Here is a 27,203-nt window from a genome sequence, read left to right on the forward strand (position 1 = left end):
ACAGGAGTGGTTGCACTTGTTGCACACAGGAGTGGTTGCACTAGTTGCACTGTCCTTTTCAGCCCTGCCACCAGAGCCACCAGAACACCTGCCACACCTGGACAACCATTGTGAAAGTTACTTAGTATGAGGTGTCCAGAATGAGGGGAAAGATGAACCCATTTGCGGTTTTTGCCTCTATTATTTTATTATGTGTTATATTTTGAGTTCTGCATTTCCATTCGACTTTTGTTATCTAGAGGTTTTAGTTTTTATTGTGTGGGAATTTCTGTATTTCAAAGACACAGATGTTTTTTTTTTTTTTTTTTTTTTTTTTGCGGTATGCGGGCCTCTCACTGTTGTGGCCTCCCCCGTTGCGGAGCACAGGCTCCGGACGCGCAGGCCCAGCGGCCATGGCTCACAGGCCCAGCCGCTCCGCGGCATATGGGATCCTCCCAGACCGGGGCACGAACCCGTATCCCCTGCATCGGCAGGCGGACTCTCAACCACTGCGCCACCAGGGAGGCCCGACACAGATGTTTTGTTAAAAATAAGGTGTGAAATGGTTGTATACATAAAAATGTTTTTAATTACAAAAATCAAAAGAAGTGTAATTAGAGAATGACATTTTAAATTTTCAATGAACATTCAACCAATTCATGTATTTGAATTTGTCTTTGCCTCATAGCTTCTGTGATATAAAGATTAATAGTTTGCTTTTGTTAAGTTAGTTTTACTGCCTAATAAAGCTAGATTTACGATTTTAATAAAAGGAAATTTTTTACTTTTGTTCATGCATAATCAGATATACAGCTGCTGTGACCAAAATTTATCTTTAAAAAAGATAAATCCAGTCTTATAAAGGAACTACCATTGTTTATTTTTTACAGGAAATCCAAAAGAAAGTCCAAAACCTAGACTTTTTTTAGATGTAACCATGTTTTTTTAAAAAATTTTTATTGGAGTATAGTTGATTTAAAATATTGTGTTAGTTTCTGCTGTACAGCAAAGTGAATCAGTTACACATATACATATATCCACTCTTTTTTAGATTCTTTTCCCATATGGGTCATTACAGAGTATTGAGAAGAGTTCCCTATACTATTCAGTAGGTCCTTCTTAGTCATCTATTTTATATATAGTAGTGTGTATATGTCAATCCCAATCTCCCAGTATATCCCTCCCCTCCCCCACTGCTTTCCCCCCTGGTAACCGTAAGTTTTTTTTCTACATCTGAGACTATATTTCTGTTTTGTAAATAAGTGCATTTGTACCATTTTCTTTTAGATTGCACATATAAGTGATATCATAAGATATTTGTGTTTCTCTGTCTGACTTACTTCACTCAGTATGACAATCTCTAGGTCCATCCATGTTGCTGCAAATTACATTATTTCATTCTGTTTTATGGGTAATATTCCATTGTATATATGTACCACATCTTCTTTATCCATTCCTCTGTCGATGAACATTTAGGTTGCTTCCATGTCCTGGCTATTGTAAATAGTGCTGCAGTTAACATTGGGGTGCATATATGGTTTCAAATTATGGTTTTCTCCAGATATATGCCCAGGAGTGGGATTGCAGGATCATATGCTAACTCTATTTTTAGTTTTTTAAGGGACCTCTGTAGTGTTCTCCATAATGGTTGTACCAATTTACATTGCCACCAACAGCACAGGAGGGCTCCCTTTTCTCCACACCCTCTCCAGCATTTATTGTTTGTAGATTTTTTGATGTTGGCCATTCTGACCGGTGTGAGGTGATACCTCATTGTAGTTTTGGTTTGCATTTCTCTAATAATTAGTGATGTTGAGCATCTTTTCATGCACTTTTTGGCTCTCTGTATGTCTTCTTTGGAGAAATGTCTATTTAGATCTTCCGCCCACTTTTTGATGAGTTGTTTTGGGGGATTTTGATATTGAGCTGCATGAGCTGTTTGTACATTTTGGAGATTAATCCCTTGTAAGCTGCTTCTTTTGCAAATATCTTCTCTCATTATCTGGGTTTCATTTTCATTTTGTTTATGGTTTCCTTTGCTGTGCAAAAGCTTTTAAGTTTAATCAGGTCCCATTTGTTATTTTTATTTTTATTACTCTAGAAGGTGGATTAAAAAAGATCTTGCTGCAATTTATGTCAAAGAGTGTTCTGCCTATGTTTTCCTCTAAGAGTTTTATAATATCTGGCATTACATTTAAGTCTTTAATCCATTTTGACTTATTTTGTGTACGGTGTTAGGGGGTGTTCTAATTTCATTCTGTTACAGGTAGCTGTCCAGTTTTCCCAGCACCACTTATTGAAAAGACTTGTCTTTCCTCCATTGTATATTCTTGCCTCCTTTGTCATAAACTAGGTGGCCATAGGTGCTTGGGTTTTTCTCTGGACTTTCTATCCTGTTCCACTGATCTGTATTTCAGTTTTTGTGCCAGTTCCATACTGTTTTGACTACTGTAGCTTTGTGGTATAGTCTGAAGTCAGGGAGCCTGATTCCTCCAGCTCCTTTTTTCAAAGCCGAGATTTTTTAAAACTAGGAAATAAATATGTGATGTTTATGTGATAATTTATCTCTTGATATTTTGGCAAGTCAAACTTTAATCCAAATTTGTCATAATTTTCTCTTTGTTTTTCTGCCCTCCAAAATCAGTATTACCTATTCTGTCTGTCAAACCATGGAACAGTTTAACAGTGAAAGTAGATACAGCTATCCAAATATTATGATAGATTTCTTGCAGAAGGCCAGTTTGTCATCTGTGGAGTTTCTTAAAAGCTGAAAAAGGGTTTGGGTATTTTTTGTTTTGTTTTGTTTTGTTTTTTTACAACATCATAGATGTCATTTTTAAATCTTTCCATGGTATATAAGGTAAATTATAATCTTTTATTTTAATTTTTTGATTTTGGAAATAGGTAGATGTTTATATGATGCTGTGCACGTTTCTTATTTTGTGGCTCATTCATAGATACCTAAATTTGCAGATGAGTCTGCTTATCTTTTAGAGAACTGAGCCAGATATATTTCAATATTGTCACAAAGTCTACCTATTTCATATAACCTTTCTGATATACTAGGTTTTAATACCACTTTACTTGAATCTAAAACATTTTGACATTTATAATACTCTCAGCCTGCTTTCTAAACGGGTGTGTCCAGTCTTAGCATTTAGAGACAAAATTGTTTGCAGTAAATCAAGTCTTCTTGTGATTGTAATCATACCTGTGTAGAGATGAATATCCTCACCCCAGTAATGTTCAGTTCTCATTAATCCCCTGGCTTAACATCCCGTATTAACTTTTATTGTTGAGACAATAGCATGTTCTATTCCATTTCCCATTTCTGTGAACTGGAATATAAGATTTCCAAAAGATTCTGAAATGGTGAAATTTCCTCAGAATTTAATTTACTTGACTTGGTTTAGGGTTCACTAATGAAAATTGCCTCCAGGAAAAATGCTGCTAATGAAGCAGTTAATATCCCAGTGATCCCAGGCTATACCATAGGTCCTAGGAGTTAACTCAGGTCCCATAAGGACACTATATAGAATGCCTCTTAACGCTAAGGTGAAGGCATAACAAGCACTTCTGAGAATAGAAGGGGCACTTTAGGTAATTATGCCCAGACAGCAGGCATCAATTGGTTAGTCATCTTACTTCAGGCCTCAGTGGTTCAGATCTACAGCTTTTCAGAATTGGTCTAGAGTTCTGATATAGGGACCAAGGGATCTGCACCATTTTGCAAGCCCATTTATATTTTGAAATGATCACTGAATACCTCTTAGGGAACTATTAAAAATATCTAGAAATATCATACATATATACCTATATAAAATAGACATTAAATTTCATCTTTTTTTTACCTTTTGGGTAATTTTTATTAATAATATCCATTGCAGTCGTAACCAAGTCTGATATCGCCCCAAATTCCTTAACTTGAATTAAATATATTGGAATGAATATTGTTACTTTAGCCAAATAAGTTGTAATGAATCCTGTTACTTGTTTCATTGTTTTTAATGAATGCCATTCTTTCAGTTGATTAAAGCAATTTTTCCAGTGACTTTGTAAGTAGTCCCACATTGAATGGATTTTAAATAGTAATTAATTGCCCAGGAAGCAGAAGAACAAAGAGTGGTTAATACAGCTCATAGGGGTTTAAGGAAGAATAATTGGTGACACTTACAGTTATGTAGATCTTTCTAGTATCCATAAATTGCTTTAATTTGAATTCTCTCTTGTTGATTTTATAGTTTTAACTCAAATGTGTACTGTTTTCAAAAATATATTGTGCCCAGGTTTCTATAAAAGTACATATGATCTATTTTTAAATGCCCAGTCATGTTGATTTCACAGGGATTTGGGGAAATTTATCCTAATGGGAATAATTTCTCTGGGAGCTAAAAATAATAGACATGTCCTTCTTTTTCTTTCTTTTTTATAAAAGCTGGACCTGTGATCTGCAGAATGCTGAGTTATCCCCCAACTCGCCGAGCTTTAATTGTGGGTTGTGGCCTACAAATGTTCCAACAGCTCTCAGGCATTAACACCATCATGTATGTATTTCTTTCTGGTTTTTTACTGAAAAGATTGTGAAGGAATTAATTTATATGGAAAAGAAAGAGTAGGACTCTTGGTGATTTGTTTTTATTAAATGTGTAGAATTCTCCTTTTGGAAGATACTTAACCTTACAATTTTTTAAATCCTGTAAAATTGTAACTAGAAGGAAGTGACATTTTGTTTGTTGTAATTATTGACTTTATTTGATTTCACAGAATTTCTCTTTTATGCCATCCAATATGTCCTTATATTCTGAGCTACTGAATGTATCATTTTCATAAGCTATTTCTTGATTCACATTAAAAGGTAAAACAAAAGGAAATCACCTGGCATTATTAGAAATTAATGGACACACAGATAACTAGTTCATTTCCTTTTAGGGCCATCAGTTACAATGCAATGTGATAATAACATTAATAGAAGTATGTTTTTTACAACTAGAGTACAGTGGGCCAGGGATCGAGTGGGAGCAGAGAAGTAGGAAAGACACACAAGTTCCCTGTTTTCTAGTTTTCAGACTAATTCCCAAAGTTATATGTGTGTTGTGGGTGGAGCAGGGTGAATAGTGGGGGTTCTACCACATTTCATTCATTCAATATTAAACCCATTTTTGATGGTCTATTTGGTACTAGATACATAGCAGTGAATAAAGTAGGCATGGTCCTTGGCCCTACAGAGCATACAGGCTGGTGAAGGAAACAACACATTAAATAAACTCACAGTTTAATACAGAATTTCAAGTCTTCATAAGGTCTGTGTAGGACTATTCCAATGGGGGACTTTTAAGATCCTAGGTGATAGAACGTGGGTTAGAGTAAAGCCACGATCTTTGCTGAGAATCTTGTTGTTGGGTGAAAAGCTCCTAAATCTTAGAACATTTCCCCCACAACCTGTTGGTTAAAATTATTCATTAGAAAAATGCAAATTATGTAAAATTAAATATTACCTAGTAAACCATTTGTATTTGGGACTCTTGATATTTTCCTTTAAAATTACTTGGGTTATAATGAATTATTCCACAGTAATTTGAGAAGAGTGAATTAGTTAAAATAATGGCTAGAGCCCAATGACCAATTAGATTAAATTGGAATTTGCTAAGAAACTCCATCTTGAATACATCCACGCTGTTTGTGAATTTGACTTTGATGGTAATTCTTGTTGGACTTCAGCTTCCGGGACTACGTTTTTAATATTGGTTCTCTCCTCCTTCCCTCTAACATTTACTTTCATTTTTTCTTCACCTTTGTCAGCTCTATTTAGGCCCATCTGTTGGTATGGTGCCCAGCATTTTTGTTTCTGGATGTGGCACACCATGACTTTTCTGAGGCACGTCCACTGTCCTCAGTGTGGTGATGATATGGAATTGTAACAAGGCTAGCACCAAGCTTTCAAATAATGAAATGCAGTAATAACCCTATGTGAAAATCTAATTTATCAACCTAAATTAAAATATGCCTATTTCTGAAAATCTTTTTTGTTTGTTCTACTTAATAATCTGTAGAAGTTGAAATGTTTTTATGAAATCCATCTTTCACCCCAAGTTTGTGTGAACCTGAAATATGAGGTATTTTGAATTCTATTTTTTGCCAAGAAAAGTTCATAGAAAGATCATATGGGAAAATACTGAAAGATAAATCATCCTTACAATTGTATTATGTAATCTTACCATGTTTAGTTTTCTCTTTTCTCCCTCATGGGATCTTTATTTCTATCTCCATGAATTATTTAATGTTCTGTCTCAGTTAAGGAAATAGATTTACTTCTTGGAATATTTAGCTTTTTCATTCTCTACCGTGAAAAAAAAATATATGTGGTTTGAGTGTATTTAAGTATCTTTTATTTGTATAACTTATGTTTATATCCTAGCCCATACCTTATCATCTTCTTCTATCCTACTGTGCATAGGACTTCTAAGACCTTAAAACCATTACATACTTCAGACACTACATTTAAATTTTAGAAGAGGCAATTTTCTGTTATGACTCTGATCACTTAATAATTTCAAACATGCAGCTGAATAGATTATTCTCTATTCACAAGAGAGAAAGAACAGAGCAAATGGAGCTCTGTTTTCCTGATAAATCCCTGGTATATTATTGCACCGCCTCACAGACCAATAAAATATTTCCACATCTGTCAAAATAAAAGGGAGAGTAATGATAGATGAAGATGATGATGATTAATGTGAAGACAGCTCTTTTAAGAAATTCTCATGTGATCTATTCTAAACCCTAGTTATAATGTCAGTAATTTTCCATTTTCTAAGAATTTTTATTTTATTAATAAATGGATCCTTCCCACATTATTATTACCACAACCAAAATGTGTATGGGTGAGTAATTAGGTAGGTAGGCAGGTAGGTAGGGAGGGAGAGTGAGAGAAAAAAAAAAAAAGAGAAAGAAGGAAGACAGCTGGTTCCATCTGGGTTTGATAGCATCTTGCTTCTTTTGAGGAACTTAAAATAAGCTATAAGTCTTGATAAACATAAAATCAGTCCATCTTGGACAGGTGGAAGGTATCAGATTTTTACCTGGGAAGACCAAGAGGTTCAATGGCTTATTTTAAGGTTACACAGAAAATCCTCAGTAAAGAGAAGGAAATCCAGAATTTTAAGCTTTTTATGTCATCTTCAGGTAAAAGGAACTGTGGGTGTGTGAACTTCTTTTGGACACTCCATACCAGTCCTTTATTTTTAAGCTACTCTTCTTTTTGGTTAATGCTCCCAGCTTCATCTCTTCTTACTCTTCCCTTTTCTACTAACTTAAAGTAGGGGTGGGAAATAGACAATTATATTGGCTGGGCAGATCATTCTTACCTCTATAACTTCTTTACCTTAATCCCCAGTGGGTCACTTCTTCTATTTTATTTATAAGAGATAATAGAAAATATTTGGAAAATATGCCCTTGCAATAATAATCTTAATAGGTATCATTATTGAGCATTAATACCAGTACTACTCTAGCATATATTAGCTCAGTAAATATTAACAGAAAAGGAAAAATAGGACAAAACTCTTAGCTTGTCTAATGGTGTAATTATTTATTATTGTCATGATAAAAACAAAAATGTTTACTGTTTTATATATATATATCTAACACTATAAAATATTTTCATAGACATGATCTCCCTTGTTCTTTATAAAAATCCTGTCAAGTAGGCAGGGCAGTTCTGTTTATCCTCAAACCAAGGCAGCAAGGGCTTAATGAGTTAAAGTGACTTGTCCACTCACACAATAAGTTTTAGAGCTGAGGGTAGAACCCTGATTTTCTGACTCTAGGTCACCTGGGCTACCCTTCAGTTGTAAAGCACCTGAAATGCCCAGGGCTGACTCTTTAAAGCTTGTTTGGGGGTAATATAAGTCAACATATCAAAGTTAGTGAAATTCACTACCACCCAAGGATAAAAGTCCAAAACGACTCTGTGCTAATAAAATTGCATCTATCTCAAGAATCATAAAACTCATCAAAGTATTTAATCTACTGGTACCCAGTTGAGGCCTCTGCTTTATACTCTGATCTAGAGTTCTTGGGCAGGCCAGGCTGATGGTATGATATTTGTTAATCATATTTAATTAATTTAATTTCATAAGTGCAATATTTCTGAATCTGTTCCATTCTCATATTTTATCCCCAACAAGCTCTCCTAGTGTAACAAATTACCATGCAATCAGGAAACATGGCACAAAAATCAGGCCAGATGGTGGTAAATGCAGAGAAAAATAAAGGTGACAGGAAATAAGAAGAAAAGAATAAGGATTTATGCTCTCTTATGTTGTAAGTCTGAACCAGAGGTGATGTTTTACTCTCTCTGAGGTCCTCAGTAGGCAGCATGAGTGGACCAAAATACTAACTCACTAATGTGAGCCTTCTCCTCTCTCTGCATCCTCACTAGGGCTTAGAACATAATCCAAAAAGCTATTAAAAGATAATATGCTTATCTCATTGGAATGTTTCAAGATGAGTGTATTTTAGCCATTTGTGTTAATTGGGTGAAAGTCATTGAATGAATGTGACAATGTTCAGTTTCATGGTTCACTCTTTTGAAAGATGAGTTTAGAGTGCTGGGAAGAATATTGACCCAGGAATCAGGATAATTACTTTCAAGATCTGTCTCCACCATGGAACTTTGGGCATGCCAGATAACTGTCTTCATTCTAATTACCTATAAAGTGAAATAGATGGACTTTAATGTACATTTGAATGAGGAAAAATGGAGTTTCAAGTGAAAGTGGAAGCTCGAACATTTGCGTTTGAACTACTTTAAACCTTTCTTGAGTAAAAGGTTATCAGGAGATTGATTTTAATCTAAAAAGAAAAATGTAAGCAATAAAATGGGAGTTTCATAAGAGATGGTGAGTATATTTTTTGAATATTATAATCTTTTGTTTTCTTTTTATAATTCACAAATAATTGTGTCCTGCAATAGGAATCTTAAAACTACATCTGCTAAAGTATTCATTTATTTATTCTTCAACCAGTATTTACTAGATTGTTGATAGAGCTTCAAATATTTGGAAACTAAAATTCTTGTCTTTGAGAAGTCTATATTCTACCTAAGCAGACAGACCAAATAATTATAATGCAGTATTATAAAAAAAATAATATGCTATGTGAACACAGAAAAAATGAGTGACTGATTCTACCTCGAAAATAAAGAGGACACATATAAACGATTTTTTGTTATTTTAAAATTTTTCTTTGTATGGAGTCATTTTGGGGATAGAAACATGGTACATCAAATATTAACACAACCTATGGTGTTAGTTCTGAATTTAAATCGAAACCCATCACGCTTGCTAGCTGTGTAAACTCCACAAGCTTCTTAACTTCTCAGAGCCTCAGTGACCTGAAAATCAGGAAGAATATCTCCTGTGGTTCTTGTGATTAAATGAAATATCCTATATGGTTCAGGCCCAAGAGGGGAACTGAGACCATGTTAACTTCCCTTCTGCTCACTGTGTGTTGCAGCTTAGAAATTCCAGAGCATTTGTGGAAAGCAGGGCCATTCCATAGTTGATTCATTCTCTTTGGCCCAAACCTATCCATCAGTCCAGCATTTGAAGCATCCTTTGTAGAGGAAAATTGTTGTAATACCCTTTTTTTCATACTTGTCTCTAATTTTCAATATATAGAAAGAAGTCAAAATAGTGTTTTTCTTCTAACTTATAAATGTGGTAGGAGTGTTGTCTGCTTCAGTGTTGATACATTCTTTACCTCTTAAGTCAGGGAGAAAAGACTTCAATGACTTTTATTTTTAATTAATTTTTATTGGAGTATAGTTGCTTTACAGTGTTGTGTTAGTTTCTTGCTGTACAGCAAAGTGAGTCAGTCATACGTATACATATATCCACTCTTTATTAGATTTCCTTCCCATTTAAGTCACCACAGAACACTGAGTAGAGTTCCCTGTGCTATACAGTAGGTTCTCATTAGTTATCTATTTTATACATAGTAGTGTATGTATGTCAGTCCCAATCTCCCAACTCATCGCATCCCCTCTTCCCTCCTTGGTAACCATAAGTTTGTTCTCTACATCTGTGACTCTATTTCTGCTTTGCAAATAAGTTCATCTGTACCATTTTTCTAGATTCAGCATATAAGCGAACCAGAAAAGACCTCAATGACTTTTGAACAATAGGAGCTAATAATGCCTCCTTAGGAAGTGGGGGATCTGTGACTAAGTATACCCTGGGTGGCATGACTTGTGGTTTACATCAAAAGATCGTCAAATCCTTTTGGCATGTTTTCCAAGTCAGATGTGAATTTAAGGTTCTGTGATAATTAATCGAAATTTATCTCCACTGGTTTGTCAAGTATCAGCAACTAAGATTTGGGTTCCTCAGGACATCTTTCGTGATATGAAAATATGGTTTCCTTGACTTCCCTTTCTCTGACTGATATGTTTTGCTGAAAGGTAAGCAGAAGAAATGCTGTTAGATGAGTTGAGAAGATGCTGTTAATGAGTTGAAGTAACAGCATGAAATCCAGGGATGTGCCCCAGGAAATAGGCCTGCTGTGTCCCTAAAGCAGAACCTTGCCCCCCAAATCATATGTGAGTTTGAGAGTAACTAGTCTAGTTAGTTCCAGGTAGACTATTACAAAATTGTAAAAATGTTCATTCTTTAAACAAATCGGTGGAAGGCACTCCTCCAGGGACTAGATAAACACAATATGACATAGCCCATCCCCAGGGAACTTTGGTCTTTTCCCTTATCTTTAAAAGGATATACTGTCACCTGTCTTGAAAGGTTGCTTTGAAGATGAAGTGAGGCATGAAATGTCTGCCACACAGGAGGTACTTAGAGGATGTTGGGGAGTTTGGTTCTCCTCTTCTCACACTCACATTTGTTATCCTTTCAATTAGTCAGGTATCTGGGATGTCCTCACTTGGCCAGCGTGCTCTTTAAAAATTTTCCCTTAGTGGCACGTCATAGCATTTCATCTTGAGTCTCCTTCATGACTTTTTCTTCTCAATTTATACTTTAAGGCTGGTGCTCTGCAGGCCTTGGCTTACAACTCTGCTGGGAGATTTTATTCACTTCCATAGTTTCAATGACCAGCTACGTGGAAGAGATGGCTTAGCCTACATTTCCAGATCAGAACTCCTCTGAGATGCACAGTCATGTTCAACTGCTGGGCATTTTTATTTGGATATCCTACTCTCATCAATCTCTACATGAACAAGACTGAATCCCTATTGTTTCTCACCAATTCTGCCCCTCCTCCTATTATCCCCATCTCAGTGAAGGGTATGACTAGTGGGTGCCCAAGACTATGGCTGGGGAGCCAAGACGTCCAAATCCAACCAGTCGCAATTTCCTTAATTTTACTCCCTTAGCACCTTTTATATCCTTCCTATTCTCTTCATTTTCATTATCTGTACAAGTTTAGGCCCTGCTTTAGTTACGGTTCATTGTATTTGCAAGTATTTGAATTTTACTCCAACCTAACTTAAGAAAAATTAGGGCAGTTTACAGTAAGGGCACAGGGACTGAAGTCAAGAAATACAGCTGCACCTACCAAGAGGCTGTCAACAAAAAAATCAATCAGTAGTCAATCTAAGAAAGAAATGGAAAATTTCTTTACTTGGGCCAACCTGAGGATTATAACTGGGGAGACAGTCTCTCAGAGAGCTCTGAGCATCTTCTGAAGAGGTAAAGGGGGAGGCCAACATATGTGTGATTTTGGTGAAGGGAGTACATGCAACCAAGCACACATCTCAGTAGAAGGTCACTGCTAGTCACTAGGAATAGACATCTTAGTTAATGGTTTTAGTGCTTTTATAGGTATGGGAAGACACAAGAATCAGGTTCATAAAAATTTCTCCTGAAAATATCTAACTATCTGAGGGGCAGTTCTGTCACTTTTACCTCATCCTGATCTTTGCCTGGAATTCCTTTCTGGGTATATTGTAGGTCAGCGACTGCAGTGATTAATGACTTGATTCTTGTAGAAGTGGTGGGCAACATTCTTTATTTTACAATCCCTTCCCTTTCAGTCTTAATTTTGACCAAGGTTTGGGAGGCATTTTGTGACCAGTTTGTCCCACAGTGCTAGGAATGCTCATTCCCAGATCAGGCAAGGATTTCATTGATAGGCCACTCAATGTGCTATTACTGGACCAGTAGCCAAAGCCTCTGGACCACTGCTTTACTAGTCTGTTATGATCCAGGAAATGGTTCCTTTTCATTGCTTCTTCCCATATCTAGAGTTACAGTATTATTACAATCATTGATCTTATATAACTATATATTCGCTCAATCGTTTCAAGTTACCTAATCATCATTAATTTTATCTGACGCTCAGTCACACATTTGGTAATGCAAGAAACAATAATCTTATAAAATAGGCAGAATAGAAGTAATATAGCTAGTAGGTCATAAGTAAGTATTTAAGCTAAGAACTTCCAGTAGGTTTGGCCCAGTATCTCCTCAGGTTGTCTGACTAGTCTGTTCTGCACCAATTGTTATCTTTAAGGGAAATGATAAATAGGCATTGGACATAAAGTTCACCAAAGATGTCTGCACCTACAAGGAAAATAGTGGGTCCTTGTGACCCCTTACAGGATTGAGAAAGCAGTGTTACCTTCTAAGGAGCTACATTGCTGGTGCCAGAAGGGGAAAAATTGATCTATGTGGTTCAGCCGGTATTTCTCCCATTGGGGAGGTCTGGTTAAGGCATAATGTAGATGTACACTAGAAGGAAGGGTAGAGGCCAAAATGGGCAGAGAAAAATTTTACATTTAAATTTTTTCTTGTCTTGCCTTAAAATATGAATTTTTATTTCATCAGGGCTCAAACCAGAAACGCAGCCTCTGTGTCCACGTGGTATTGTGTTCTTGTTTCTCTCTGGCTATATGCATTCTCTTCCTTCTTTCTCTTTGAGATCTTTCTCTGGTTTTGCTCATATGTGATCACACTCTGCCACCATAACCTTGGATATACTTCTAAGTTCAAGCATCACAAAAGATTGACTGGAATTGTCTCAATTCCTAATTGCTAAGAGAGAAAAATCAAAGTGAACCTCCCTTTGTGAGGGAGGATATGAGACCAGACAGCTGGGCAATACCATAGGAGGAGATGCACAGAGAATTTTTCTGCAATAAATCTCATGTCCCTCATTTTATCCTTCTTATCTCTGCACGTGAACTTTCCAAAACAAAGAAATCGTATCCCATCTTGACTTAAAATCATTTAGTGGTAGCCATAGCGTTCAGCAGAGCTCAAAGTCTAGAGACCTTCGTGGTCTGACTTTTGTCTATCTCTTCACTGTCCTGTGTCCGACCACTTCTCACATGCTTTTGCCTCCTGCTATGTGGAACGTCCTCTGCTTTAGGCGATGATTAATTGAAGCCTTAGGGCCTTCATACATACCGTTCTCCCAACTCAGGTCACATGCCATCTCCCTACACTCAGAAGCTGATTCAGATGATCCTCCTTTAGCCTCCTATAGCACTCTGAGTAGATATCTGTCATAACAGTTATTGTGCTTTATTTGTTTGTGCTTTATTTAACATTTCTGCTTTATAAAACTACAGATTTATTTTTTTATTTCCCCAGAAAGACTATACAAATAATAAAATTGCCCCCCTCAAAGTATTCCCCAGGGAGAACCAGCTAGAGTTTTGTTCCCACTGACTCTTTTGTTTTTATTCTGTTCATCACCACGGTCATAGTATGGTGTTATGCTGGATCTGTCTCTGTCTGACTATGTGAATGTCTTCCTTAACTAGTTTGCAGTTATGACCTCAGGAAAACAAAAGCAGTGACATTCAAGATTTGCGAACAGGATTTTTCAAAACCACTGCCAAATGAGTTCTTATCTTTAGAATTAGTGACAAGCTATAATGACATTTCTACTAATTTATAATATTGGTTAGATACTCTTTAAGTTTAGTTTGGGTTTCAACACTGAAGGTCCCATGACAAAAATTCTGAACACAGAGGTCTTGGTTCCTTCTTAGGGCAACTGAAGAGCTAAGGTAGTGACTTCTATCCACATTTGTGATAGTACTTCCTATGGCTGATAGAATTGCAGGATTTCAAATGCTATTAAGCTGCTAGATGCAGAGACAAATAGTCTAATGTCATGTCATTCATGGCAGGGAGAAAAATGAACAGTGTTCCCTGCTGGAACATCTTCATTTATTTTGACAAGATTACTTTTTACTGGGCAGATTAAAATATACAGAACGAAATATAAGGTGCTCCTGTTTCCATTTCGGTAAAAACACACAGTACCAGAAAATAGAAAACGTGTAGAGTATATTTAACTATGTGATTTTAACTACAGTTTCCTGCATAGAATTAACAGTCTTCTGGATTCTTCTGATGATCTTCTTCAACTTCCTTAAGGTTCTCCCCTCAGTCACTTGTCATGACTTTGTTGGAGAAGTTTAATTCTGTATCTAAGACTATTTGCAAGGACTAAATTTAGCCCCGAGACATGTTCTCTTTGGAAAGGACAGAATTTTTGCACTTATTAAATTTCACACTGAAGTCCAGATTTCAAGGGGACTGCATTGCCTCTTGGAGCCTATGTGTCCTCTCCAGTTCCCCACATTCCCTGCTACTCTCCATGGCTGGGCACCATCAAGACAGTTAAGGTTGTGCCACCTGCCCTAAGAAATCAACATTCATAGTCTACTTAGAACTTTCGCATGTATGTCCTGTTCAAGGCTGGATAAAAATGAGGTCAGATAAGTTATATTGCTCTGATTTTAGGAATAGCAATATAGTCTAATCATTACAGCAAAGCTGTGGATATTTGTAAAATGTTCAGTTTCCTCTTCTACCCTCAAGACCTTCATTCCACATTAAAAAAAAATTTTTTTGAGACTAAGTGGATGAGACTACCATTTGCCAACACTTTACAATCATTTTTATCAACTAAGAGGGAATGTGCTGTAGGTGACGTTGGAATCAGACAGATCTATCTAACAATGTTGTTAGAATTAAATGAGATACCATATTTAATGTACTCTAAAGTGACTAACTTATAGCAGCTCATTATTTATTACATTATTATTTTATTTGGTATCAGACAGATCTGGAGTCAAATTTTACCATGTTTCCTGACCAGTTGTGCTACATTGAATGACTTACACAGCCACTCGAAGTCTCAGCTTCCTTATTTACAAATGGGATATAATCTACCTTCCAGGGTGGTTGTGTTTTCCTTCACTCTTACACATCTCAGTGAGCAGTGCTCCTATCTATCCAGTTGCTCAGACCCAAAACCCAGGAGTCATCATTGATTTTCTTCTCTTTTTACTTCCCAATCCAGTTCTCCAGTAAGTCTTAGCCCCAAAACCATGATTTTCAAACTGTGCAGAGGCATGAGACACTCCTTACAGGGTAGCCGAGGGATATTTTAAATTAAATGTGTGAGGGAAACACTACATGCTCAGACTACCAGTATTAAGTAGTTTGACTTTAATAAACAGAACCATTAGGTATTTCTTTTGGCTTAGAGGTGCTGAAAAAAATTACTCAGACACGAAGGGCTCCATGAAGCAAACAAGTTTGGGAACTTCAGCTCTATGGTGTAGTGTATATCCTTCCCCTTATCTTCATCTCCACTACTACCAGCCACACTAGCCACTATTGTCTCATTTTTTGCAATTGTCAGTCTCCTAACTGGTCTTTCTGTTTCCATGTTTGCCCTCCATAAACCATTCTCCACAGAGCAGCCAGAATTAAGACCTTAACTCTCCATTACTCAGAAACTTCTGGTAGCTTTCCATCACACTTAAAGCCAGCCCAGCTTTTCACCATGTTCCTGTGACTCTGCTCTTTGGGCTCGCATCTTTTTTACCATCCTCATCTCCTGCTATTCACCCCAGCACTCACCAGGTTTCAAGCACAATGACTTTTTTCCTTTCATTTGTTTCTCAAACTCTCTCTGTTTGTTCCCACCTTAGAGACTTTGCAGTTGCTTTTCCTTCTGCCTGGAAAGATCTTTCTCTAGATCTTCCGAGTGTCTGGTTCCTTGTCACTTGTGTCTAAATTTAAATGTCAACACCTCAGATAGGTCTTGACCCTATTTGACCTCCTCCCTTCACTGTTATCTCTCTCCATTTATTTTCTTCATAGTATTTATCACTGCCTAAAATTATCCTCTTTGTTTCCTTGTTTGTTAATAAGCTAATGAGAGTAGAGCCCTCATCTGTCTTATTCACCTTTAAATTTTGCTCAGCATACAGTAGACACTCAGAAAATATTGGTAGCATTGGAAATATGGACAAATGCTTGTTCTGTTTCCCTTCTTTAGGACCGAATGATGTCACTGATGATCATATGCCCTTTGCTGTTTCTTTGTAGTAAAGTCTTGTTGAAGTTTTGAAAGAAGGGGAACCTAAGTGTCTTGGGGGGTCAAATGTTGGAGCATTTATTAATTTTGCCTTAATAGTCAAGAAATGTAGTCATACTGCACTCTACCTTTATTTGAAGTGCCTGACTTTTCCAAATCCTTAGTAAATTTATTAAACAACTGAGAAAAAATTCCTTTTTTATTTTCCTCTTTACCCAAATCTCTGAATTGTCAAACCTCGTAGTCGGAAAGTATTGGAGTAATATATAGTAAAATCAAAATCACTCCTGTATATCCCTCATTCCATTAAAACACAGAACTGAAAACAGCATGGAAGAAAGGTATTTATATAGCCTTTGGGTTTATCCCAAATGAACGAACTGGATTGCCAAATTGTATTGCACGAGGTCAGTTTGCAGTTCAGTGAGATGAAACTTTGCAACAATCAGCAAAGAGAAGAATAACTTCATGAGTAACAAAATGAGGACTCCATGATTGGACCTCAATAAAACTGTAATATAATAATACAGAATAATATACAATAAATTAAATCTATAATAACATTTTTGTAATTAGGGTAAAATGCAAACAAGTAAATTCAGATAAGTATTTACAATTGTAGGTATTTATGTTCTGGCTGTTTGTTTTGTGGGAGAGTATTTCTTTCTTTCACTAGTCTTTACAGAGTGTACCTCAAACTTACTAATTGGTTATCTTCTAAGGATTTAAAATTCAGTTGGAAATTTCCTGATGGTTAACTATGTGGCTATGTTAAACTGTTATACAAAATCCCCTTATGCCTTACCATATCTGAAGTGCTGAAACAATCATATCATTGCTGTTGTAGGAAAACTTCCAAGTTACAACTCAAGATTCCAAGTGTATTTTCCCTCAGCCCCAGAATTCCTGTAGCACCAGTTCCAGATGGGAGTAGAATGAGAGAACACAGATGGTCAGGAGGCCCAGGTACAGGTGTGGGTGTAGGTAGGTACCAGACCCTTTCAGCAGGAGAATGGGTGCATAGGAGAGGGGGTGGCAACAGCAAAGACATTGGCAAGGGCAGCTGATTGTAGTGATGAGAACTATGGTTATTGTAGGGTGTTTATCTTGCCCCTGGTAGGGGAGGAAGGAAGTAGATGATGCTTATAATTGTTCTGACAGTGTTAGAGGTGAAGGGGCACAAGATCATTCCCATGTATCAATTGTTAGTATGTTTGTATATAAATGGTTATCTCTAATATGGATATATTAGTTGATAATTGAAGTGATTTCTAAAATCAAAAAATCTGAAACGATTAGGGCTTCTCAGCATGGATCATATAGTAATTATTTGTTCCCACATGTTCATTAGAAAGCCAATTTATGAATTAATTTGGTTATTAAAATTATGCTGGTAACTTAGGTTCCATGTACACTGTTTCCACAACCAGGTGAAGAATATTGGTTAGCTGGTTACTTTGATAGTAGAATATGAATCAAATGGCTTGACTGATTTGAAGATTGATCTGTTAAAGCACAGTAAAACAAGTTTTCCTATTTTCCTGATTTTAAAGTTTTTTCAATAAACAATAAACTATGCTCTTGAATCTGGGTCATTTATGTGGTGGGTTAAAAAAGTCACAGATTCATTTTAACATTATTCATATTTTATATTTTGAGTTTAATTTTTATTGTGGTTTTACATGTACAAGAGTCAAAGTAGTATAAGGTTTACCATGAAAAGCAGTTGTCCCTGTCCCTCATCTTCTACCTCAAGTTCTACTCTCCAAGGACAGTTACTTTCACTTCTTTTAGATGTTTCTCTCCATATTAACACTATCTGTATTTCTAAGTAAATAATATTTATATAATTTTTATTGATTTTTATTGATTTCAATTCTGTATTGACTTTCCATTACAGAAGATACTTCTTCCAACCACCTCCATTCACATTCACATTCACACAATTCTGCCCAACTTTATAATTATATCTCAAGTTTTGGGATTAACTAATGTTCACTGTTTTCAACATTGTGACTACAGAAACATTGTTTCCAACTGAGCAACTCAGTGCGCTGTGAGTATGTGTACTTCTATTGTGCTGCACATCTTCTGTTCGCTACTCAGGTGACACCTCCATCTTTCTCTACCTTACTCTGCCTGAGCCTGGCCTGGTGAACTGATTGATACATGCGTACCAACATTTTTTCCTCCCCTATTGTAAACAATTGCCTCCTCCTTTAATTTGCTCAGTGTTCTGTGTACCCCTCATTAATCCTTTCTGCACACTCCTCAGTGGAACTGTGAAGCCCCTCTCTTGTTGGTTAAACGTAATAAGAAACATCAAGAAATCCATCCGTGTACTTCTGCTTCCCCACACCTTGCCTTCCTTGCTGACCCTCCTCCTGGAGCCTCCATTATCTTGCCTGCCCCATCCCCCACAACAGGATGCTGTCTAGGTGCAGCTGTAGGAATTCTCTTTACTTCTCTTCTCATTAGCTTCCCTGTTTCCTGGATCCCATTTCCTCTCTTTAGCCTTACAGTGCAGTAGTTGACTGTGAAAAGCTCAATGGGAAGTAAAAAAAAACTGAGACCATGAAAATCTCTATTCTGCCCTCAGACTTAATTGTTGTTCTCCCTCAGAATTTTCAAGCCATAGACTCTCATTTTCAGACCATGCCTTCCAGCTGGCCTTCATTGTACCTGTTCTCCTCAAATCTGCAAGCTTGGTTGCTCACTGTCTCTAGACATTAAACCTCTGCCTCCTTCCAGGTGTGGGTAGGGTGAGAGCTCTGGGAGGGAGATGAGTGGCTCTAACTGATTATTATAAAGACTCTCAACTTGTTTTTAGTCAGTGTCTGAAATATCTGGTACCTCCAATCCTTGGACTTTTCTGGAGTTCTGTCATGTAACTCATCCCTTGCTCTGCCACTCCCATATATTCTGATGTTTTAAGCAAGTCACATGTCTAATCTCTTATCAGTCTGAAACTTCTAATCTAATGTTCTTTATCTTTGCATAGTTTTTAAAACTTTTAACTTGTTTTATAGTAGTATTAGTGGACAAGTTGAGGAAATAAAGGTGCTGGGTTTAACTGGACATAAGTATTTTAAAATATTAAGGCAAAATATTGTCGACTTCATAATTGAAATGCTTCTCTGAAGTAAAATACATGTTGTTTAAAATATTAGCTCTGTCATAGATTAGAGGACCATATCCTGTTCCATTAATCTATATTTCTGTTTTTGTGCCAGTACCATACTATTTTGGTTATTGCAGCTTTGTAGTATAGTCTGAAGTCAGGGAGTCTGATTCCTCCAGCTCTGTTTTTCTTTCTCAAGATTGCTTTGGCAATTCAAGGTCTTTTATGTTTCCAAACAAATTTAAAATGTTTTTATTCTAGTTCTGTGAAAAATGCCATTGGTAATTTCATAGGAATTGCATTGAATCTGTAGATTGACTTTAGTAGTATGGTCATTCTGACAATTTTGCTTCTTCCAATCCAGGAACATGGTATATCTTTCCATCTGTTTCTGTCAGCTTCAATTTCTTTCATCAGCATTTTATAGTTTTTGGAGTACAGATCTTTTGCCTCCTTAGGTAGGTTTATTGCTAGGTTTTTGTTTTGTTTTGTTTTTTTTTGATGCAATGGTAAATGGGACTGTTTTCTAAATTTCTCTTTCTAATCTTTCATTATTAGTGTATAGAAATGCAACAGACTTCTGTGTATTAATTTTGTATCCTGCAACTTTCCCAAATTCATTGATGAGCTCTAGTAACATTCTGGTAGCATCTTTAGGATTTTCTGTGTGTAGTATTATGTCATCTGCAAACAGTGAGAGTTTTACCTCTTCTTTTCCAATTTGGATCCCTTTTATTTCTTTTTCTTCTCTGTCATGGCTAGGGCTTCGAAAACTATGTTGAATAAAAGTGGTGAGAGTGAACATCCTTGTCTTGTTCCTGATCTCAATTAATCTATGACAAAGGAGGCAAGAATATGCATTGGAGAAAAAACAGTCTCTTCAATAAGTGGTGCTGGGAAAACTGGACAGCTACATGTGAAAGAATGAAATTAGAATATTCTCTAACACCATACACAAAAATAAGCTCAAAATGGATTAAAGATCTAATTGTAAGACCAAATACTATAAAACTCCTAGAAGAAAACATAGGCAGGACACTCATTCACATAAATTGCAGCAATATCTTTTTGGATTCATCTGCTAGAGTAATGGAAATAAATAAACTAATCAGACCTAACTAAACGTAAAAGCTTTTGCTGCACAGCACAAGAAACCATAAACAAAACAAAAAGACTACCTACAGAATGGGAGAAAATATTTGCAAACAGTGCAACTGACAAGGCATTAATCTCCAAAATATAGAAACAGCTCATACAGCTCAAATCAAAAAAGCAAACAACCCAATCAAGAATTGGGCAGAACAGCAATCAGAGAAGAAAAGGAAATAAAAGGAATCCAAATTGGAAAAGAAGAAGTAAAGCTGTCACTGTTTGCAGATGACATGACACTATACATAGAGAATCCTAAAGATGCTACCAGAAAACTACTAGAGCTAATCAACGAATTTGGTAAAGTAGCAGAATACAAAATTAATGCACAGAAATCTCTGGCATTCCTGTACACTAATGATGAAAAATCTGAAAGTGAAATCAAGAAAACACTCCCATTTACCATTGCAACAAAAAGAATAAAATATCTAGGAATAAACCTACCTAAGGAGACAAAAGACCTGTATGCAGAAAATTATAAGATGCTGATGAAAGAAATTAAAGATGTTACAAATAGATGGAGAGATATACCATGCTCCTGGATTGGAAGAATCAATATTGTGAAAATGACTCTACTACCCAAAGCAATCTACAGATACAATGCAATCCCTATCAAACTACCACTGGCATTTTTCACAGAACTAGAACAAAAAATTTGAAAATTTGTTTGGAAAAACAAAAGACCCTGAATAGCCAAAGCAATCTTAAGAACGAAAAACGGAGCTGGAGGAATCAGGCTCCCTGACTTCAGACTATACTACAAAGCTACAGTAATCAAGACAGTGTGGTACTGGCACAAAAACAGAAAGATAGATCAATGGAACAGGATAGAAAGCCCAGAGATAAACCCATGCACATATGGTCAACTTATCTTTGATAAAGGAGGCAGGAATGTACAGTGGAGAAAGGACAGCCTCTTCAATAAGTGGTGCTGGGAAAACTGGACAGGGACATGTAAAAGTATGAGATTAGATCATTCCCTAACACCATACACAAAAATAAGCTCAAAATGGATTAAAGACCTAAATGTAAGGCCAGAAACTATCAAACTCTTAGAGGAAAACATAGGCAGAACACTCTATGACATAAATCACAGCAAGATCCTTTTGGACCCACCTCCTAGAGAAATGGAAATAAAAACAAAGATAAACAAATGAGACCTAATGAAACTTCAAAGCTTTTGCACAGCAAAGGAAACCATAAACAAGACCAAAAGACAACCCTCAGAATGGGAGAATATATTTGCAAATGAAGCAACTGACAAAGGATTAATCTCCAAAATTTATAAGCAGCTCATGCAGCTCAATAGCAAAAAAACAAACAACCCAATCCAAAAATGGGCAGAAGACTTAAATAGGCATTTCTCCAAAGAAGATATACAGACTGCCAACAAACACATGAAAGAATGCTCAACATCATTAATCATTAGAGAAATGCAAATCAAAACTACAATGAGATATCATCTCACACCAGTCAGAATGGGCATCATCAAGAAATCTAGAAACAATAAATGCTGGAGAGGGTGTGGAGAAAAGGGTACACTCTTGCACTGCTGGTGGGAATGTGAATTGGTACAGCCACTATGGAGAACAGTATGGAGGTTCCTTAAAAAACTACAAATAGAACTACCATATGACCCAGCAATCCCACTACTGGGCATATATCCTGAGAAAACCATAATTCAAAAAGAGACATGTACCAAAATGTTCATTGCAGCTCTATTCACAATAGCCCGGAGATGGAATCAACCTAAGTGTCCATCGGATGAATGGATAAAGAAGATGTGGCATATACAATGGAATATTACTCAGCCACAAAAAGAAATGAAACTGAGCTATTTATAATGAGGTGGATAGACCTAGAGTCTGTCATACAGAGTGAAGTAACTCAGAAAGAGAAAGACAAATACCATATGCTAACACATATATATGGAATTTAAGAAAAAAAAAATGTCATGAAGAACCTAGGGGTAAAACAGGAATAAAGACACAGACCTACTAGAGCATGGATTTGAGGATATGGGGAGGAGGAAGGGTAAGCTGTGACAAAGCGAAAGAGAGTCATGGACATATATACAGTACCAAACGTAAGGTAGATAGATAGTGGGAAGCAGCCGCATAGCACAGGGAGATCAGCTCTGTGCTTTGTGACCGCCTGGAGGGGTGTGATAGGGAGGGTGGGAGGGAGGGAGATGCAAGAGGGAAGGGATGGGGGAACAGATGTATATGTATGACTGATTCACTTTGTTATAAAGCAGAAACTAATAAAAAAAAAAAAAGAAAAACAGGCAATTCTGGCAAGGCTCCCCAGTTCACTCCAGCCACCTCACAGCCCTGCTTGATGCCACTGGCATTTGTTTTGTCCCCTGGTTTACATGGGTCTTTGGATCCCAGACAGTTTGTGCCCAGCCTGTTGGATGCGCTGGGCCAGGGTTCACAGAGCAGTGCCTGGTTTCACATCCAGTGTGATTGTTGACTAGTTGTGTAACCTCGGACAAGTTACTTAACCACTCTATGCCTCAGCTTCTCCTTCCATAAAATGAGGACAATAATAGGACCCACCTTAGAGGGCTGTTGAGAGGAATAAATTAGTTTATATAAAGCAGTTGTTCTCAAGGTGTCTGGGCTATGGAGGGAAGGACTCTGCTCACTACCCCCTTCAGGAAAGCTGGCATTGTCTGGAGACATTTTCAGTTGTCACAGCTAGGGGAGGGGCCCCTGGTACCCAGGGGATAGAGCCCAGGGATGCTGCTAAACCCCTTATTACACACAGGACAGCTCCCACCACAAAAAATTATCCAAGCCAAAATGTCAACAGTGCTGAGGATGAGAAACCCTGACCCACGGCATTTAAAACAGCACCTGACATAGAGGAAGCCCTCTCTAAGTGTCAGTTGTTTTGTTGTTTTTGTTTTTTCTGGTACGCAGGACTCTCACTGTTGCAGCCTCTCCCGTTGCGGAGCACAGGCTCCAGACGCACAGGCCCAGCAGCCATGGCTCACGGGCCCAGCCGCTCCGCGGCATATAAAAAAAAAAGAATTGGGCAGAAGTTCTAAATATTTCTCCAGAGAAAACATACAGATGGCCACAAGGCACATAAAAAGATGCTCAACATTGCTAATTATTAGAGAAATGCAAATCAAAACTACAAAGAGGTATGACCTCACAGTGGTCAGAATGGCCATCATCAAAAAGCTTACAAATAATAAATCCTGGAGAGGGTGTAGAGAAAAAGGTACCCTCCTACCCTGTTGGTGGGAATGTAAATTGGTACAGCTACAGCCACTATGGGCAACAGTACGGGTTCCTTAAAAAACTAAAAATAGAGCTACCATATGATCCTGCAATCCCACTCCTGGGCATATATCTGGAGAAAACCATAATTTGAAAACATACGTGCACCCCAGTGTTTGCTGCATCACTATTTACAATAACCAAGACATGGAAGTAACCTAAATGTCCATTGATAGATGAATGGATAAAGAAGATGTAGTATATATATACAATGGAATACAATTTAGCCATAAAAAAGAATGAAATAATGCCATTTGTAGCAGCATGGATGGACCTAGAGATTATTGTACTAGGTGAAGTAAGCCAGACAGAGAAAGGTTCATATCATACGATATCACTTATATATGGAATCTAAAAAAAAAAAAAAAATACAAATGAACTTATTTCCAAAACACAGAGAGACTCATCAACATAGAAAACAGATTTATATTATCAAAGGGGAATGGGTGGTAGGAGGAGGGATAAGTTAGAAGGTTAGGATTAACATATATACACTACTATATAGCACATAGATAATCTAAAAGGACCTACTGTATATCTCAGGGAACTACACTCTGTTTTGTAATGACCTATAAGGGAAGAGAATCTGAAGAAGTGTGTGTGTGTGTGTGTGTGTGTGTGTGTGTATAACTGAATCGCTGTGCTGTACACCTGAAAGTAACACAATATTGTAAATCAACATACTTCAATTAAAAAAGGAAAGTTATGCAAAACAAAAATAAACAACTATTTCACTATAAAAATTAGTTCTGTACTTAGTATATCTTCAAAATTTTTAAGATTTAAAAATCTTAACTCTCATCATCTGTATAGTAGAGAATCTAGCATTTTGGTTCTATTTTATGTATTGCTCATTTATTAGAAGAAGCACTCTTGGTACCACCACTCACACAGAAAGTGCCGTCAGAGCCTGAATGAAGGATTGGCAGGCTCTCAAATTAAATCAGTAAATTTACATATTAAAAATAACATTGTAAGTCAACTATACTTCAATAAATAAAAAAGAGAAAGAAATAGCATGGATTTACTTTATAGGCTTTTTTAGTCTGAGTAAGATTTTTTACTCGAATTAGTAAGCAGAAACTGGGCAAAAGGGTATCAAAACTTAGTGCTCTGACATTATTTTTATTTTTTTATTTTTTTGCTGTATGCGGGCCTCACTGTTGTGGCCTCTCCCGTTGCGGAGCACAGGCTCCGGACGCGCAGGCTCAGCGGCCATGGCTCACGGGCCTAGCCGCTCCACGGCATGTGGGATCTTCCCGGACCGGGGCATGAACCCGTGTCCCCTGCATCGGCAGGTGGACTCTCAACCACTGCGCCACCAGGGAAGCCCTAAATTTTTTTTCTGATGTGTGAAATATCATTGATCTTTGAAGTAGATGTTGTTGTGTTAAAATATTGTTTCCCTTTTAGAAATAATGTTGCTATAGGAGAGGATCAAAATGAAGTAATGTAAGTAAAATTCTTAAACATATACCAGGCTCTTGTTACTGGAAATTTAATTCATTTTTCAACAATATATGCATTTGATACTAAGCTTAAAATTACACATATGTTTTAATTTATACTTTAATGTTTGTGTCCAATTAACTAGAAGTTTAATTTATTTAATTACTTATTTCAGAGACTTCAAGGGTATGTACTGTTTATTTTTGTATTCCACACTTCCATAGTAGCTCAATAAGTGTTGAAATAAGACAGTCATGTTTTGTATATCAGCACAGTGCTTTGAACATACTGAAGCTTAATAAATTCATCAAATTAAAGCATATCCTTTAGCTTTTCTGAATGTCCCTTAAAATAAAAATTTTGAATATGAAACAAAATTTAGCCAAGTTTCTATATCATTGCATATTGATTTTGAAAAACAGCTTTGAGGGTAACAATAGCAAATGCAATATTCTTTTCTTGTTTGGTGTTATTCTTTTAGAAAAGATACATTCTAATTAGATGTAGGCCAGATATAATGAATATGCTTCTTTGAAATATAAAATATTTATTAACTTTAATAGCCCATGAAATCCTGAACTAACTTATTGTATACTAAAGATTTTATATTTTAAATGAAATTTGGGGGAGAAAAAGGCAAGGATATGCTTTGATTAATATGTTTATACTTTTTCCACGAAACTTTTTAATTCATATGCCTCACCAGTTTTCAATTACTTTACTCTGTACATTGATCATTATTCTATACCTAGAAGAAAATATTAAACTCTACAAGTATTTTGGTATCATGGATCAAAGGTAGAAGTAAACTTGTGAAATTCAAGATTTTAAAAAATTCTATAAAATGCAAAAAATGTAATGGAGCATTTCATAAAGAGAATGAGAGAGAAACATTATTTCTCGACTCAGAAGCACCACGCCATTTGATTTTAATACAAGAACTATAGATATTTGGCTGACAGGAATCTTATCTCTTTAAAATGCTTAGTGCACAATCTATTACTGTTTAATTTGTATGTGAACAAACTAAATGTGTTGGTTCTAAAGGTACTATTAATTATGTACCGACACCTTGATGGATTGCTCCATCAGCTGAGCAGGCTTTCTAAATCAAATAGCATCAGGAAGAGAATTTTCTCTATAAATGAAACCGATAAAAATTCTTCACATTTAGAGCTATATACAGTTTATAAAATTGTAAAGATTTATTATCTATTGAAATGATGACATGGCTGTTAAAATACCAGGGAAAGATATGTCAAAATACTTAAGAGCAGTTTACAAAACAATATTACATGTCTCACTCATTTATTATAGAATGCTGACCATGCAATTCATCTCTTGGCTCCCACTTTTATAAATGTCAGAACCATATAAATATGCTTGAATTTTTGAAATTCCTCATAAGAAAAGCATCTATAATATTTCCTGAGAGCACTCATTATAACATATGTCTTTGAAACTTCCCAAGCCTCTAAACCTGAAATGTACATGTAGGATATTCTTAAAAACTGACTAAAGGGGTATTATTCACTTCCTCAAAATAGTTATCTGTCACTATTTAATAAAATCTTCCTTGTCTTTGAGTGGAAAGAATTACTATTATTCACATATTTTAATGACTGAGGATGAATTTATTGTGTTTTGAGGGACATTTTATTTCTCACTGCTTTAATGTTCTGCACATTATTTGAATTTTTCCAATAAATTCCAAACAACCTTTGTTTCAGTATTAAAAATATTTAACCAACCAAATAAAGAAGTGCATCAAATCCATGCCCAGTTGAAGCAATAGGCTCCTTTTGTATTTTGGAATCTATCCCTTTCATAAAGGACTGCACAGGATATCCTAA

The 27,203-nt window shown here is 36.4% G+C and overlaps 1 protein-coding gene across 2 annotated transcripts in view; it reads left to right on the forward strand.

The window, feature by feature from the left end:
• Positions 1-27,203, forward strand: part of SLC2A13 (solute carrier family 2 member 13) — a 458,725-nt gene that overhangs the window by 220,580 nt on the left and 210,942 nt on the right. For both annotated transcript variants that reach the window (XM_060113252.1, XM_060113251.1), the window contains exon 4: positions 4,415-4,523. In XM_060113252.1, the coding sequence (XP_059969235.1) occupies positions 4,415-4,523 (109 nt within the window). The remainder of the gene's footprint in view (positions 1-4,414; positions 4,524-27,203) is intronic.

This window comes from Mesoplodon densirostris, chromosome 11, assembly GCF_025265405.1.
Source record: "Mesoplodon densirostris isolate mMesDen1 chromosome 11, mMesDen1 primary haplotype, whole genome shotgun sequence".
NCBI classification, from domain to species: domain Eukaryota; kingdom Metazoa; phylum Chordata; class Mammalia; order Artiodactyla; family Ziphiidae; genus Mesoplodon; species Mesoplodon densirostris.